This window comes from Anguilla anguilla, chromosome 10 (genome assembly GCF_013347855.1).
Source record: "Anguilla anguilla isolate fAngAng1 chromosome 10, fAngAng1.pri, whole genome shotgun sequence".
Classification (NCBI taxonomy): Eukaryota; Metazoa; Chordata; class Actinopteri; order Anguilliformes; family Anguillidae; genus Anguilla; species Anguilla anguilla.
Genome location: NC_049210.1, coordinates 28,814,068 through 28,832,209, shown reverse-complemented (window position 1 = coordinate 28,832,209; position 18,142 = coordinate 28,814,068). Strand labels below are relative to the sequence as shown.

The window sequence follows — 18,142 nt, the reverse complement described above, 5'->3', positions numbered from 1 at the left end:
TTAAGTGGCAGACTTCTGTGAACTGGCCTACAAAAATAATGAGATAACATGCTTTAACTCACATTTTAACTTCTTACCTGTGAAAAGTGCATCCTGCATTATTACTCTGTTCGTACTAACTCCCACAGTGTTCCGAACGATTGAGACTCTCCTCGATGTGCCTTTGCTCTAAAATTTGAGCTGTGGAGTGAACAGAGAGAACACAGCTCTCTTTTTCTGGGCTCTGGTTAACGGCAAGTGAAGTCCCTAATTAATATAGCAACATGCTTACAGCATTTCATGGGAAACATTTTAAATGTATTTAGATTTATATGGATTTTGGGACCGATTATATTACCTGGTTCCAAAAATGAGAACTGGTTCTGGAATTGGTTACTAGTTTCAGAACAAATGCCGAACACAATGCACCGGCAAAGATTATTATTATTATTGAGAGGTCATTGAAAATGCATGATAATAGGACTGCAGCTTATTCCTGAACTCCCCTCAGTGCCAGAAGAACATCAAACAACACAAAAACTCCCAGTTCAAGTAAGCTTGTGTATTCATGTATTCATGACTCTTCGTATATAGATAGTTTTACTTCGTTTACATCTGTCCAGAATGTAAACAAGTCAGGGATTCTTCACGGTAAGAAGAAATTTTACGACAGTCTAACCTATACATTTTAGCAATCTACTTGGAATGTGTGACCGTGTAACCGAACTATGTTTACTGGCAGGTAGTTATGCACTGCACTGTCATGCTAAACATGCAAACTCCAGTTAACTTGTAGATTTTCTTTCTTTCAAGGTTTTCTTGACACTTGGCATGGGAATGTGGCAACCTTTTGGTAACCTTAGGAGTTACCTGGAGCGTCACCCACCAACCATCATCTTTTTCATGTGTCTCCTCTCATTGGCTATAACTTTTCTCAGCTTTGGATTATACATCAAGGCTCACTATGTGAGGAACCCAGACATAACTCAGGTGAGTTTCATTCTTTCTGCATTATCTTTACAGACATACAGAATTTTAACTGGTTGTTGAACTTATGTGTTCTGAATAAACCTGGCCAAATATAAACATGACCAAACCTCACTATAATATATATAGAGGGGTGACAAATTAAAGGACATAAAGTGTCTTAGCTCGTGGTGGCCCAACACCTCGCTGTCAGAACAGCTTCATTGGGCCTTGGCATAGATTTTACAAGTCTGGTACTCTACTAGAGGGATGGAGCACCATTCTTCCAAACGATATTCCCTCATTTGATGTTTTCATGATGTGGTGGAGTGTGCTGTCGAACACGTCAGCATGTGTATGCACAGCAACCTTACTATAATTTCCTTCCATATGTAATTGTAAACGGACTGTTCTTGCTGACAGCCTGATCACATCCTGCATTGTCATTCTCAGTTGCTCTTCTGTTTTTCCTTACATATCGCAATAATCCACAAGCATCACAGTCACTGAATGTGCGCTCTCGACTACAATTTCCGGCCCTGTTTACTGATGTCTTTCCCATAGATCTAAATGCAGATGTTACTTCAGTCACTGTTCCTATCGAAACACTAGCCAGTTGAGCAGTCTTTGTGACTGAAGCTCCTGTCATCCGTGCCCCAATAATTAACCCTTTTTCAAAGTCACTTGGATCTTTACCGCTTGCCATATTCCAAAATTGAGGTCAACTCGACCTGCTTAGCATTTTTATACATGCCACAGAGCATGATAGGATGTTAATTGCTTAATTGTATCATGCAGTACACCTGTGTGGAAACATCTTTATTCGTTATGTTTCCTCGCTCATTTATTCAGGTTTTACCTTTAATTCGTCACCCTTCTGCCAAACTTACTTTGAAGCGGAGGAAAATGTTCATTTCGATGGGGACTATTTTCAGAAGCCTATGTCGGTGCTGCACATTTGTATAGATTCGACGCAGTAGTGAATAGGCAAGCCAAAATTAGAAAAAAGCATAGCTGTATTAAAAACTTTTGCTAAGAAGTACAAAGGATTGGTTCATCGTGGTGATGAATTATGCTGACTGAAGCAACTTGTCTTAATAGTTTTTTGGACGACAGTGAAGTTGTGTGACTAAGGGGATATTGGATAGGCCGTACCTGGTGTTGGCTATACTGACAATAGGTGTACTTGTTTATTTAATTGTAGCCTAGATTTTGGTCTTTTCCAGGATATCGTCATATAAGAAAATATTTAATATATAATTATATATATAATATATAATTATGGCAGCCTTATCCTTTACACGGTTCCTACACTTCCTGGAAAATCTGTATTTTATTTATTTTTAATTTTTTGATGAAATCTTGGAAAATGGAAAAAAATTGCCAAAATGTCCTGGCGGCCAGGTGCGAATGTGTCACTCTCTCGTTGCACGGTATTGTGCAATTCTATGACCGACGCTTTGATACAAACTGCACAATTGTTTCACACATATAATCACACAAAAGTCATTCATCATTCATTGCATTGAATGATGAAGTTGATGAAGACTATAGAGGGTATGCACTGACGTCACTTTTCCACCAGAATATGCCCCCTCATTCAGACTGAGTGGCAAAACATGCTGCGACATGGCTGCCTTTAGTAGAGGAAATTGCAAAACCTACAAACAATTATCTGCTTAAATTAAAGGCAGTTGGGCTCGACAGTGATCCTTACAACTTACCAAGGAACCAGTGGTCCATGAACATTCAACAAAAAATCGGAGCTATCTTTTTACAGACTGCCGAAAGCTAAAGAAAATAGAAACAAATGGATCGCTGCAATTCGCAGTAACAGCTCGAATCCAGGCACCAAAACGTGGATTTGCGGTTGTTATTTTGTGTCAGGTATGTTGGATTTTTGGGCTCCGATTTCTTGTTGAATCTATTTGTACAGTCAATCGCACAGCAGCTCTTTCCCATTTTAGATGTGTTTTTTGTGTTTTCGTGGCAGTCAAGCTGAACGCTATCGCTGCCACTCTAGTAGTCCTTCTGCCACTCTGGGTGTAACTGCAGTGACTTCCACTTACTGTGACGTCATGTGCATACCCTCTATAAGGTGGGGACAATTGTGCATTGTAGTTATAGAAATGAGGTTTGTGGTGGTAACACCTCTAAAGTATTTTTGGTTTTTCACTGAAACTTTGAATAAACGGGATAGATTACAACTGCTGAAGTGTAAACGATTGGAATTGGATTGTAACTTTCGGAATTGATTCAGATGTGTTCTTTATTTCAATATAATAAAACCATATGTTTTGCGACATACGGTTTTGTAATTATGAAATTGGGTCGCTTTGGGTGAGAAGACGATGTGGTGATGTTGGACAGTAATAGGAAGTAATAAAAACACAGCCTCCCTAGTGTTAAAACATTTGTGTAAAAACCCACAGAAATACTATTTTTTTGTAATGTTCTGTTTCTGTTACCACATTCGCTAGAAAGCAAGTGATGATCTTAACGAAATTTTATTTGGACATCTCCATTCAACCTGCACCACGCAGGTTCCTTTTCTTTTTTAAATGAGCAATTGTGATTTCACTGGACCGAGTTTCATTAGATTTCTTTCATCCCGCTGAGGTAGTGCTTTACCTACAGTATCTGTGGTCTTCTGTTGTTTCTGTTTTAATATAATTAAAGCGCTTCTCAAATATAGCCTATTAGTTTGTGTGTCTCCATGGTAGTACAATAGCCTACATTAGCTTACAATGTGAAGATAGTTTATTCCACTGATGTTTGATGCTCAGAGAATAAGAATTATTATCAGAGAATAATATCCCTCCTCCTCTTCTCCGTAATTCAGTTGCTAAATAGTGGGCCAGAGGAGAGACAGGCATGTTCACACTTCAACACCTAACTTTGTCTGGCAGTTGGGTGTGAGGAAAAGGACACAAATGGCCTACATTTATTTTCAGTAAACTGTCCTAAATTTTAAGTAATTCTGTCAGACTTAGGTTATATTATTGAGTTTGTTGGAATAAAATACACAGAAGTTCACCTAACTCCTAAAAAATTTCATGAAAACATTTTTATTAGTTAGCTAGCTGGCAGGTACCTATCACAAACAAGTAGTAGGTACCTATTAACTATCACAGCCAAGTGACAGCTAAATTGTTTTATGGCCACCTTCATTTCTCTTGCGTTTGTTAAACAACTACAGTAGTTCCTTATCAGTCTCCACTTCAGTGTCACTGGATTAATGTTTGTGAGCAGTAACTTTTTGGCTTGGGTTCAGCGTGCTTTCATTTAAAGCCAAATATCTCTGCAGCTGCAGCAGAACTAGCATTAGTATGTCACTGCTGCAAGCACTGATTAAATCTTGCAACTGACTTCTCTCTTACAGTAGGCTACCCTGGGTATGATTTACTGTCTTGGTGCTTCTGTGAACATATTGGTTTTAAATAAGACATTCACCTGGATTACTGTTTTTAACCTAACGTTCTTCCCGCTATGTAATCACAATGTGTGTAATCACAAACGTAAAATGAAATTGGCATCTGGGCTCACTTTAACCGGTCATTTAACAATTAAATAAACAAAATTAGGCGATAGCTATTAATTTTTTTTCAGAAATGCATTAACAATCGAATGTAATCGAATTGAATGCATTGTTACACATTTTATTACCAGAAAAACTCACTATTTCACTACTCACTAAGACTTCATATTTATTCATACTTTCATATATTTAAAAAACTAGTTTTAACAAGATTTTGTAGGTCTTTATCAAGATCTTCTGTAAAGTATTTTAGTATTACAAATGGGCAAAATATACACCTTTTCACAACCTGCTGTTCCAAACCTGCTGCCAGTGTGCTGTGATGTCCATCCCTTGAGAGTGATTACACGGAAGAGGGAATCCTCTCATTTTTAGAATTGTATGAACAGCCGTTCTTTTCTGGAAAGTTAGCGATTTATATGTTGTTATTTCATTATACTGTGGCATTTATTACATTGCAGACATTATACTGTAATATGATAAGAGAGTTACCAGATCCATAAAAATATTTCAATTGGCGGCTATGCTGACCTTTATCCTAAAATATTAGCCCAGTATTATTTGGGACATTATTTTTCCCCAAATACTGAATGATACTGTATCTCCAAATCACAGAGCTAAGCATTCTTCTAAAGATGGCGAGTCATCCCGAAATGCATTGTGGTATCACGTTAACTGCAATTTCTCAATGCTGAATAATGGATGCAGTCATTATGAGGAAAAATGCTGCTGCCCCCTACTGTCAGAACCCTGCAGGTATTTCTCTCTCGCTGGCAGAAATGCCTCAAATGAAACCCTAAACCACTGTGCATTTTATTGGCGATGATAATTGGAATTTCTTAACAAAAATGATGGTGTTGAACATAAAGATAACAAATGAGTTAGGAGCTCCTTTTTATAATTTAATAATACGACTGGTCGGGAAGAGGTATAAGTACAGTCTTTAAAACCTAAAGTTCAATCATTGAGTTTATATAGTTTTCAGAGACAAAGAACTGTTGTTCCATCCAAGATTTTATTTAATAGCCAATCATAAGTTAGGATCAGGGAGTCCATACCAAGACTGACCATGCAGGCCGAGAGGTCCTTTAGTCCCCTAAAGCACTTTTATTTATACCACAGCTGAAGTCTATCCGCTCTAGCTTACATTTCAAAAGGGACATGGCATGGGGTGAAACAGCATACATTTAGACAATCTAGACTTTTAAAGGTACACCGTCAGAAATACATTTGCCAAGTTACCATAAGATCTATATGATATTTCATATAATTGCTTATATGACTCTTTCTGTAAGTCGACTTTTTAATCATAAGCCATTGTAATGAGTGCATGAATAGGCTAACTGAAAACAATCATATGCATAACATGAGGGATAATATATGACTCAATAATATATGACTCAATCTCTGACGACTAAATATTGAAGTTAACAGTATTGCCATTTAACAAAGGTTATGTTGTTATGGATTAGTGACATGCTCCCCTATATTATGTGTCTCATGAGATAAAGTTTTAACAGGGTAAAACAACAAGGTCAGGGAATTTGTTATCCCAGACCAACACATGCATAAGATAAACAAAAAGACAAACAGCAAGAAGGTGACTCAATCGGGTACTACAAGCTTTACGCTAGCCTATTGATTGATGTCACTGCTAAATAAAATGCATTTTAATACTTAACGGCAAGAAGGGGACATCCAGTCCCTGCTCTGTTTAGTGATGTCAGCTTGTCAGCTGATCCATGGTCCCAGCAGGTATATGTACTCCTGCAAGGTATGTTCTTGGAAATCAGGGTCGCGATGGGGTTACAGCCAAGATTTATTTTTTCTACTTGCCGATAGGGCAGTTCTGATGCTCACCGGTTTCGGTGGTTTGCTAATTTCCATTTATTTCCCCTCCTTCTACTAACAGAACTCAACCTGAAGAATCTCTTATATTTCACTTTGTTGATCCCCTTTATGAATTTAAAAGCCTCAATCAACTCACCCGAGTCTCCTTTTGCTAAACTAGAGATTAAGCACCTTAAGTATTTCCTCATAGCTTTTATCTTTCATACCAGAAAATAATTTGGTTGCTCTTCTTTGAACCTTTTCCAGAGCCTATATATCTTGCTTGTAGTATGGTCCCCAGAACTGCACACAATACTCCCAAGTGTGGTCTAACAAATGTATAAGATAAGTATAACGTCCTTGGATTTATTCTTTAAAAAAAGAAGAGGACTTCAACCCTTCTTATGTATTTTTTCTGACAAAGGGAAAGGAGAATTTTACAGATAGTGAACCAATTACTGTACATCAAGGGCTGTATTTTCTGGCTGGTGTATAGCGTGTTGCAAACTATTGTACTGGCAAAAAGGAATTTTTGCGATGTATTTTAACACACCTGAGCGGTTTGTCACTCACCATGTGCCGAAGTGGGAGGAGAGCCGCTGCTTGGGTTATGTCAGTCAATATTGCATGGCGCAGTGCAATTTCGGCAGCTCCTTAAAATTTTTGGGTCAGTCCATTCTGTCATTTGCACCATTCGCCACCTGACTGCCCAGACCACATGTATGGCGTATGGCGCAGGCCATCATCTGGTTAATTGGTCATTTCGGGGCTTTACCATTGAATGCACACATTTCACAGTAGGGATGGTGCCGAATACAAATACCATATTCGGCAACACTCAAATAATTCATTCTCTTCAAATGTTTTCTCCTCCTGAATTTAGATACACACCTGCAGAGAGACAGTTTCCCTTAACACTAGATAGGCCAGAGTGCCACCATGGGGCTTTGGGGACTTTAAATATGAAATTACTCCAACGCTGTAAATGTTATTATCCCCCTCCTTCCACTTTTCTAAATATTTGGGCTTAAAGTAACTGCATTAAAAAAAGATTCAGTAATGAAACACAGGTAGTCTGTGCCATTTTCTTTACAAAACCCTTGCCAGACATTCCACAACAACAGGTGCTATTACCCAAGTGCAAATGTGTCTCTGTCTACTCTGACACACTATTCAACAACTGACTGATGCTTTGTCTCTGTAATGCTCACATCTGAAGTTTTAAAGTTTTTAAATCCAAACAAATTTCTCTTATTTATGAGATTAGTTAGAACTCAATTTTTGCTAAAAATTGACAGCCCAACTCTGGACCTCCAGCAAAAGAATGTCTTGTGAGAGACATCTGATTAGTATATTGGTATCCCCATCTTTCATTACAGTGGTAGGCAATGTGCATGGCTCTTAAAGGGGATGGACAGAGGTCATTTGATTGACTACTAATAAATTCAGCTGCACCACAGCCACTGATAATGTATTCAATATAACCCTGCCCTGTTTTGTGTCACATCACACATTTTGCACAGTATGCTTCTCGCAACTTATCCTAAAAAAACCAACAATCACAAGCTACACCCAGTTTGCCACGTGCCACGCCATTGACTGCACCCATGTGCCGCATGACACTCATTCTGGAAAATAGAGCCCAAAGTGTCATGATGGGCACTTAAACCCCCTGCATAAATATGAATGGAACATAATGAAGTAGGAATGGATATACAGTAGCGGTCACAAATAGCAGACAAGGAACTAGTCATCTTTTCTGTAGTTGATTAATATTTTCTGTTGTGGGTCTGACACACTACCACACTTTCTTTGTTGCAGCTGCAGTACAACATGTCTTAAGGTCAATGAACGCTTACTATGTTTGCAAATACCTCATGTCTTAAGGTCAATTAAGGCTTACTACATTTGCCAATACCTGGTGATATCCCCACATGAGGCTGGGGGTTCATGTGGGCTCAACAGACACACGGAAATTTTCAATCAGTTATTATCTCAGAAACAGTTGTTTGTGGCTGACTATATGAGGAAAAAATGGGATGATTTAAAACTAACAAGCAACCTAACAAGGTACAAATGACATATCCAAAATATGCCTTCCTAACCACAGCTATTGTACTTTTCGCTCTCTTTTTTGGTTCATGGGACAATTATTTAAAAACATTACATGAAGGATTGTAAAGGGTTTTTGTAAGAGGTACATCTGAATACATTTTTTATGCCTCTGTGACGGCACAGCCGTGGCCGGAGGCATTATGTTTTCGGGTTGTCCGTCCATCCCGATTCTCGTGAACGCGATATCTCAGGAACGCCTTGAGGGAATTTCTTCACATTTGGCACAAACGACTCAAGGATGAACTCATTAGATTTTGGTGGTCAAAGGTCAAGGTCACTGTTACCTCACAAAACATGTTTTTGCCTTGGTTGGCGGAGGCATACAACCGGGAGGGGGTATTTATAGTTCTCTGTGAAGCTTACTTTTAAGCAAATTTTGTGGTCTAAAATGGGTCTCTTTCACTTCAAGGTATGTCTTTATTCATCATTCTAGACATTACTGTTTAACTGTTCTAAACTCTACCCATAAACTTCCTCCCTATAGCATGATCCATAAAAAATGGTACATATACAATACTGTATTCATAATTAAAAGTAGCTGTTAAATGTGGTTATACTCATATATTTGGACTTGCAGTAGTAGTTTCAGTCGTTTCTGGTGCTATCTATATTTATTTATTTATTTATTTATTTATTTGTTTATTTATTTATTTATTTGTTTATTTATTTGCTTGTTTATTTATTTGATAGGGACAGTGGGCAGCCACTTGACTGTCCCAGAATTCGCTATCAAGCTAATATTCATCTGTTGTCCCTAGGCAGGTAACCGGAAAAGACAGTGTGCATGGAATTAGAAAGGAAGAAACACAGTACTTACTACATAACTGTTCACACGATTCATTTTATTTCCGCCATGAAGTCAAGTTATAAATTATGATTTAAAACTGATACATTTTCTTATACTGGTAAGTGTTGCATTCCAAATATTTGTTGCTTTGATTGAAAATGCTGATCGACCAAATTCATGGTCTGTGATGAACTACACAATCACCTCTAATGGACTTTCTAGTTTTCCTAGCCATATCTGAAAACTGTAAAATGAATTCTTTTCTTGGAGGAGGAGCAAGATTAGGAGTTATCTTATCCATCAAGCAAGTATATGAAAGTTATCAAAAGTTAGGAGATAGTAATACTAAATCATACTAAACTGCAGTGTGATAAGATGTCATGCGACTGACATCATGTGCTTCGGAGGAAAGCACGTCAGTCTGCATTGTCCTGAATCATTCATTAGTGGAGCTTGCAGGAATTAGCTCGGATAAGTATGATTGTGCATTGAAATTAGAGAGAACGGGGGGGGGGGGGGGGGGGGGGGGGGGTGGAAATCACAAATGAGTGTTTATCCCTGATCTTTTAACAGATTGTTTTTTTAAATTTTGTGAGTACATTTTTTTATTTAAAGATAGGCTTTTTGTGTTACTTCTTTTAAAAAGTTTTTTTTTTCCTGAAAAGTTAAAAATAATTTAATTTGTGCTTGTTTACTTCCTTTCCTTTCTTGTTTGCAGGACTGGAACCAGATTCTGGCTTCTATCGCAGACCTGAAATTCTGTGTGTTTGCCAATGAAACTGATGCCCCATCTTTTCCTATGGAACATGCAGTTTCCTCTCCTCAGTTTGTGGATCACAAGTCAGCAGTTGGGATCCCTTTGAACTCCTCCCACATTCCTCTTGCTTCCACTCATCTGTCTCTCTTGGTGCCATTAGCCTTGGCTGAGAGTAGCCAGGGCCGAGGCCCAGCAAATCTTCATGCCGTGCTACAGGGAAGTGAGCTTGGGTTAAAGGGTAAGACTTTCTGCTGTTAGGTACAGCTCCACTAATTTCGATTCGTCTCCAAATATTGTTTTACTAAGTAAAGAAGTTTTTATTTCAATTTGGTGTGATTGAATCTATGTGTTATGCTGGAACCAGGCCTGCTGTGTGTCTTGCTCGTGCCCGGGACCATTGGCGTAAGAACCAAGTGGGACGGGTGGGACGTGTCCGCCCCAATGTTTGTAAAGAATCTAATTGTCCCCCCCAACCATAACTGATCCCTCTCCCATGTAAAACTTTCAGTAAAGGCTGCAACAGCAATAAAAGATGACTTCAAAATTATGCGGAAAGGACTGTAACGCCTGTAAACATAACGTGAATTATTGACTCCCCTCTTCACACAGTAGCAGTGGTTTACCCCCATAGCCACGAAAAGTTTGCGCTTACGAAAGCACAAATGGGATATGTAGTCAACAATTAGAGGTGATTGCTCAAGCCGATCATACTATGGACTTCACTACCCATAACCCTTATAGAAATAAAAATGGTAAGAAGAAATTTTAGGATAGCGCTTCTGAATTTGCTTGTGTCGAAAGTTCTGCGACAGAAACAGCGATAGATTTACCCACTAGCATCTGTCCAAAATGTAAACAAGCCAGGCAGTTTTTACGGTCGGGAAAACTTTTATGACAACGTCAGCTAAAGTCAGTGAATCCCAGGGGTTGGAAAGAACGGTAACGGTAATCTTATTTGTAACGTTACCTATCAATATGCCAGCTAACGTCATTGTTAGCTAGCTAGTTATCAATGAATGAACTATGATATCTGATAGTATGATAAGTAGCTAGCTAGTTAATAGCTGTCGGTACACTGTCTGAATGTGATGTTCACTTATGTGACTCCCCATGTTGCAGTGTTAGTATTTTAGCCAATATTTTGTGTAACGTTATGGACACGTCTTATAAAATTACATGTTTGTTTTAGCTATCAATATCTCTTTTTAACGTTAGCTCCCCCTCAATATTTAGAACATGTGCATTTGTCCCCCTGCATTTTGTGTTTTCCTTTACATTTCCACCATAAATTGATGCAGAAAAGGCACAAATTTGTGCATAAAAATTCACCAGAATGCAGGAAATGAAGTGTTTGACCCTCAATTTCCTGGGGGAAGACCCCCAGACCCCCGCTTAATGTGTTCCCCCCAATGTTCAAACAAAACCTACACCACTGCCCGGGACAAGATGATCTCAAAAGCTATGATCTCAAATTATATTTTAATGCATCTGTTTACCATTTTTGCCCTTAAATTCAATAACTGTGTCAACTTTATGACCCATTGACATCACAAATCGTTATTTGGAAATAACTTCTCATGCCTTCACTGCGGCTGCTTTCAATTGATCTTTGTTTCGGGGGTTTCTGTCTGCAATCTCCTGTTCAGCCAGTGAAATGCATGCTCAACTGACTGCCAGTCCAAAACTTATCACACCTTCCCATTGATGAATACTTTGACCCTAAACACACAGCCTACGAAATCATTGTCATGTTCTGTAGACAGATAACTCAAAAGTGGAACTTTTTGGACAGCACTGGTCCCAGTATGTCTGGAGTAAAGCATATGCAACATTTCACAGTAAGAATATCATACATACCAATAGTCAAACTACCACTGCGGTAGTTTGATGGTGTGAGGATGCTTTGCTCCCTTGGGACCTGGAAAACTTGCCATTATTGAAGGAACCATGAGTTCTGCTCTGTACCAGAAAATTCTTATGAAGTATGTTTGTCAGTTGAAGCGTAAATGGTTTATGCAGCAGAACAATGACCCAAAACACAAAAGCAAGTCCACATCTGATTGGCTGAGCAGGACCAAATTTTGGAGTGTCCTAGTCAAAGTCCTGACTAGAACCCAATGCAGATGCTGTGGCAGGACCTGAAACAAGCAGTTCATGCTTGAACAACTACCAATTTGTCTGAATTAAAGCAGTTCTGCATAGAAGAGTGGGCTGAAATTTGAAGATCGATATCTAATTATAGGAAGCATTTGGTTTCAGTTACGAAGTTCAAGGGGGAAGTTTTCACATGGGTGATATGGGTGTTTAATAACTTTTTGAATTAACTAAATTAAATAATACAAAATGTGTTTTGTGTGTTTATTGAGGGTTCCCTTTGTCTAATATCAAATGTTGTCTAAAGATTTGAAACCATTCAGTGTAACAAATATGCATTAATAGCAGAGATCAGGAAGGGGCAAATGCTTTTTCACGTCACTGTACCTCAGCTGCAATCTACTTTCATACCCCTGTACAACATATGAAAACACTGTGGCATAGTCACAGTAGTAAGTAATTGAACTGAATTTAACATGATTGTCCTTGTAAACATCTGTGCGTATGTAATGCCAATTACTTTCAGTTACTTTATCAGTGGTGCAAATGGGATAATTGTTTAAGAATGGGCTTGACAAAGAGGCTATTGCATCCTCTAGCAGAGGACTAAAATACCATGCAAGAAAAGAAGGGGAAGCATACTGGTGGCCCTAGTTCTGGTGTGGTGTTAGTTAATATTGGTTATGTTTATTTAAATAGACACTATGCATAAAATTAATCCACACAATTTTAACACAATTAAATAAATAATGTTTGGGACAAAGACACATTTTTAAATGATTTGGCTCTGTACTCCATAGTTTTAGATTTGTAACCAGTTCAGATGTGGTTAAAGTGCACATTCTCAGCTCAGTTATGTAAATGAAAGTATGAATGTTTAGTACATTTTTGCATGCAATGATTGCTTGAAGTCTGTGACCCATAGACATCACCAGGTGCTGAGTATCTTCTCTGGTGGTGTTCTGCCAGGCCTGTACTGCAGCCATCCATTTCAGGGGTTAGTTGCCTCTTCAGCATAAGAAATTGATGTTCAATTGGATTCAGATCGGGTGAATGACTTGGTCAGTCAATAATTTTTCTGTTTTAAAGTAAAAAAAAAACTCCTTTGTTGCTTTAGCAGTATGTTTGGAATCACTGTCATGCTGTAGGATGCAGCACTGTCCGATGAGTTTGGAGGCTTTTTCTTGTACTTGAGTAGATAAGATGCTTCTGTACACTTCAGAATTAATTCTGCAGCTGCTATCAACAGTTACATCATCAATGAAGATGAGTGAGCCAGTACCTGTGGCAGCCATACATCACCAAACCATAATACACTGGCCACTATGTTTCACAGATGAGTGGCCTCCTCACTTTGCTCTTACCATCACTCTGATGCAAGTGAATCTTGGTCTCATCTGTCCACCAGACCTTTTTCAAAACTCAGGCTCTTTTAGGTACTTCTTAGCTATCTGTAACCTGGCTATCCTGTATTAGTGGCTAGTGGTTTGCATAGTTTCCATGGTTGGCATAAGTGTTCTGTAGACAGTAGTCACTGACACATCCATGCCTGCCTCCTGAAAGAGTGTTTCGGATCTGACGGTTAGATGTTTGGGGGTTTTTCTTCATTATGGTGAGAATTCTTCAGTCATCAACTGTAGAGGTCTTCCTTGTCTCGATACTAAAAGCTGTCTTATACCTGCACTAAGGAAGCAGTTGAACATATCTGACTAATGAGAACCATCTGTGGAGCCTGTTACATCCCAAAAGCCAACACGAGTTCCAATAACCGGGCGCAACAACGGACAACAACACAAATGCCACAAACAAAACAAAGTCAAAATCTATGTATAGTAACAAAAATATAATATTTGTTACGACCAATAAGACAAAAAACAGAACACATTACCATGTATAGGTTAACAGGATGATTCAGGTAGAAAACAGACCAGAGCTAGGCTACTCTTCATCTAAAAGAAAGCACCGTTCTAAACCTCACTACCGGGGCAAAGCAAAAGGAGTGAGTCTTCCGGCAAACCTTTTCCTGCTCTGGCCTAACCATCTAAAAACGTGTTAAAACAAAGAAACTGCCTGACCACCTGCAACCTACAACAGAAAAGTACCAAAACAAAACATAAACAGACAACAAAATGTGGTAGCAGCAGCAACACAAAAGTAAAGGGAGTGTTAGAAAGGCATCAGAGTCAAAAAGGAGTCTCTCAAAAAACCCATTCAACCGAGGTGTCTTCAGGCTTTATCCAGTTGACTTAGGTGGATCCAGGTGCGCATTGGCAAGCAATCAAGCCCCAATCAGCTCCAACTGCAGGAAAGGAATTAACACATGCACACGGACTCACAGAGCAAGGGAACATAACAAGCCATTTGTCCCAAACATTATGGTGCCCTGAAATAGGAAAAGTGCTGTAATTTCTACATGGTGAAACCAAATAAAAAAACATGTATAAAATACCCTTTAACCCGAAAATGAGCTGTGGGGGTTTATTTGGATTCATTCCATGTTTTTACTGTAAAATGTTCAATCAATCTGGTCACACTATACAGTTTGAAGGTGTTAAATCTCACAGTTCTATCTCTATAGACAATTATACAATACCATTGTTTTATCGCCAACTGTTCCTTATTTTGTAACCTCGGGGCGGCAAAATAGACTTGGGGAGTCCTGGTGCATTTTGGGAATCTACAGACAACTAAAATCATGATAAAGTCCTTATAAGGCCACACGAAGATGAACCCGCAAAGTTTGTCCAGGTGAGCTGCAGTGAGCATCTAGAAAACATTTCAGGGAAACATTTCAGGGAAACTCGATTTACAGATTGTAATCGAGGTAAGTGGAAACGTACGTTAATTTAATTTTTGGTTGAACTGTCCATTTAAAAAAAAGAAGGCTTACAATTACATTTATGATGCAACAACAACCCACTGTCTTTTAAAAAGTCTTAATGTTGTTACTAAATATTGACCTAATTACTGCATTAGAAACCAGTATGTAATATAGGAGTGCATGTGGTCTCTGCAGCATACTATCACACATGCATGATTAGAATGTAAAGGACTGAATCTTTTAAAGGTGATACAGTAATACCCATCAGAATATTTTCCACTATGATATTGAAGAAGACCATAATTATTTTCACTCAAATGTCGGGATGCGACGGTGCACTGAACTGACAGTACGGTTCGTATCACGATACAGAGCTCACGGTACGGTACAATCTCGTCCCCAGAGGGCGTGGCTTTATTCCTCTTGCTGGTAGGGAGGAGAGTGGGTACGGTATGGAATAATGGATAATAAATAGATAATAATCGAACATCACTTTTAAATGTGCTGGTTATTTTCAATGAAACAAGACTTTTTTTTAGGCTACATGTCTCAAAGAAGTACTATTTTATCGACTACATTTTATGAGAAAACGATGTATCTACTTAGCCAACGTAGGCCTATATCAGATAGCACTTTCTCTTTCAAGCAGCCATTAGAACAAGTCGCGGTAAAGAAATCAGCATCCAGGGCTAAAACAACCCATTTTTCGGTACGATTTTTCGGTACACTGGATTGTTTCACACCCCTACTCAAATGAAGAGGGGAATGCTTAAATTTTAATGGGGTAGCTTTGCTAACATTGGACAAATACAGATGTTTGAAAAACATAGTTGACAATACTTAGACTATGTCAGTTTTCTGAGTTATTAAAATTAAATGACTGGCTTATAATAGGTATTAAAAGTAAGTGTTCTGGACTAACTTCTGGGAGAATGTGAAATGACACAATAAGAGGGCCACCTGAATTCCAAAGTAGGATAAACGGTACAAGAATTTGGAAAACCGAGAATTGTCAGTTATCACCACTGAGACTACTACTGCCATCAAGAAGACCAGTAATTGGATATCCCCAGGAATAGGTGGAATAGCCAACTTCTGAATCAAGTACCTGCCAAATATGCAGGGGGACCTTGCGCAAGTATACAGAAAAATTAAGAATAAAGAAGAATGCTCTAACTGGCTCATGCAAGGTATCACCTATCTACTTCCAAAGAATGAAGAGACCCAGGACCCAAAGAACTACTGCTTGCCAATCATGAATAAGGTCCTCACCTCCATTATCACTGAGAGGATTTATACATTCCTTGAGAGTAAAAACTTCTTACCCGCAGAACAAAAGGGGTGGAACAGAGACATTTATGGATGCAAGGACCAACTTCTCATCAGTAAATCGATTATAGAAGAGGTAAAATCAAAAAAAGAAGAACGTGACCACTGCTTGGATCAGTTACAAGAAGGCAGTTGCAGCGTGCCACACTTCTAGATTGAGAGGAGATTGGAAATGTGTAAGATCTGCTATATCACCATCAGGTGTTTTACCTCTGGGCGACATGACTCGGGAGGTAAGAGCGGTTGCCTGGTTGCCAGTTCGATCCCCCTGGGAGTGTCGAAGTGACCCTGATCAAGACACCTAACCCCTAATTGCTCCCAACGAGCTGATTGGCACCTTGCATGGCAGCCTTTCGCCGTTGGTGTGCAAGTGTGTGTGAGTGGGTGAATGAGAGGCATCAATTGTAAAGCGCTTTGGATATATAAATTTATAGATAAAAGCGCTCTATAAATGCAGTCCATTTACCATTTAGAAAGAGCATGAGGTCCTGGAAGACCACCCTTAATTCCCACTATATGGGTGGGTCACTAACATCTAGACCAATCAACATTAAATGTGAGATCTTCTAAGGAGATTCACTCTCAGCATTGCTCATCTGCATTGCAGTAGCACCACTTAGTACTTTGCTCAATAACAGCAGTTATGGATGTTGCAACATGGCAAATTGTACAATCTCTTCTATATGAATGACCTGAAGACTTTTGCCAGAGACGACAACCAGCAAAGTGGTATTCTCACCCTCATCAAGACCTTCAGTGATGACATCAAAAGAGATGGCATACTGCTGCGCTAATTGCTGGACTACCTGCAATGTGGTTGGCTTTGCTACCTGCGTTGTACAATGCAATTGGCTTAGTGACAGGTGAAGCTACTTGCTCAGCTACATGATTAGCCGTTGGTTTTGTTACATGCATGGCTCTTTGTTTGGCTACTCACATAGCTACATGCTTGGCTATTTTGGCTGCTCGCTTTGCTACATTTTGGGCTACTGATATTATATATTTTAGCTTTTGACTTCGCTCTTTGTGTATGCTTCTGTTCTCTTAGATGAGAGTTCAATGATTTGATGTTTAGTTTGGTCCTTTTACATAATTTTGTTCCGGTGCTTTGCAAATTGGTAGTGTAATTGCAGTTCTAAATAAAGTCTGTGTAAAGTTAGACTTTGCTTTTGAAGATCTTCTGGGTTATGAATTTGTCAATATTCTAAGAAGCCATTTCTTCCCATTCCTATAAGTACCCTGAGTGCAGTTAAAAATAAAATTAAAGTTGATTTTAAAAGATTTTATCTGTGGTATCACAATTGAGTGATATGTGAATATTGATACAATGGGGAGGCGGTTTTACACAAATGCTGCCGTTTATATAGCTCACTAAACTATTACTATTATGGTAAAGTGGAAAATTCTGATGCTATCGGGTGCATACCACTTCTTTGTTTGGAATAACAAAACTACTGTTGTCATATTTCGCCTGATCTGCGTATCATTTGCAATGGGTTTTGTCTGAAGGGTCTATACTGTATTCAGTGCTTAATACTGTACTGTGTTTAATGTGTTCCTCTCCAGCTATTCTTTGATTATTTTACTATAGGCTACCATGTTTGGCTACTACTGGAAAATGTAAGGCTGACCTAGAATTATGCTATAAGGGGTTGCAAGAGTATGATGCTATTTGGTAATGTACCGATGCTTTAGGAAGCGTTATTACCGACAAAATTACATTATCAAGTTAGCCTAAATAAGTGCAAGACTTAATTACCAATGTGTAGTTTTCATCCAGCCATTTGATGGTGTTTCTCAATATCAAAGAGCATTTACCTAATGTTTGATTACATGGCCAGACAATGGCGAGGTTCATTTAACATAAGTCAGGGTGCAGAGAACATGAAAACCGAAACTAAAGGATGAAAAAGGTGTACAAACAAA

At 38.8% G+C, this 18,142-nt stretch overlaps 1 protein-coding gene across 3 annotated transcripts in view; it reads left to right on the top strand.

Annotated features, from left to right (window-relative positions):
* zgc:158398 (uncharacterized protein LOC568894 homolog) overlaps nt 1–18,142 on the top strand; it is a 42,936-nt gene that overhangs the window by 3,359 nt on the left and 21,435 nt on the right. For 2 of the 3 annotated variants that reach the window (XM_035378594.1, XM_035378593.1), the window contains exons 2-3: nt 793–969; nt 9,934–10,210. In XM_035378594.1, coding sequence (XP_035234485.1) covers nt 811–969; nt 9,934–10,210 — 436 coding nt within the window. In that variant the 5' untranslated portion in view covers nt 793–810. Of the gene's footprint in view, nt 1–396; nt 532–792; nt 970–9,933; nt 10,211–18,142 lie in introns of those variants that run through there. The other variant, XM_035378592.1, reaches the window with a different exon arrangement.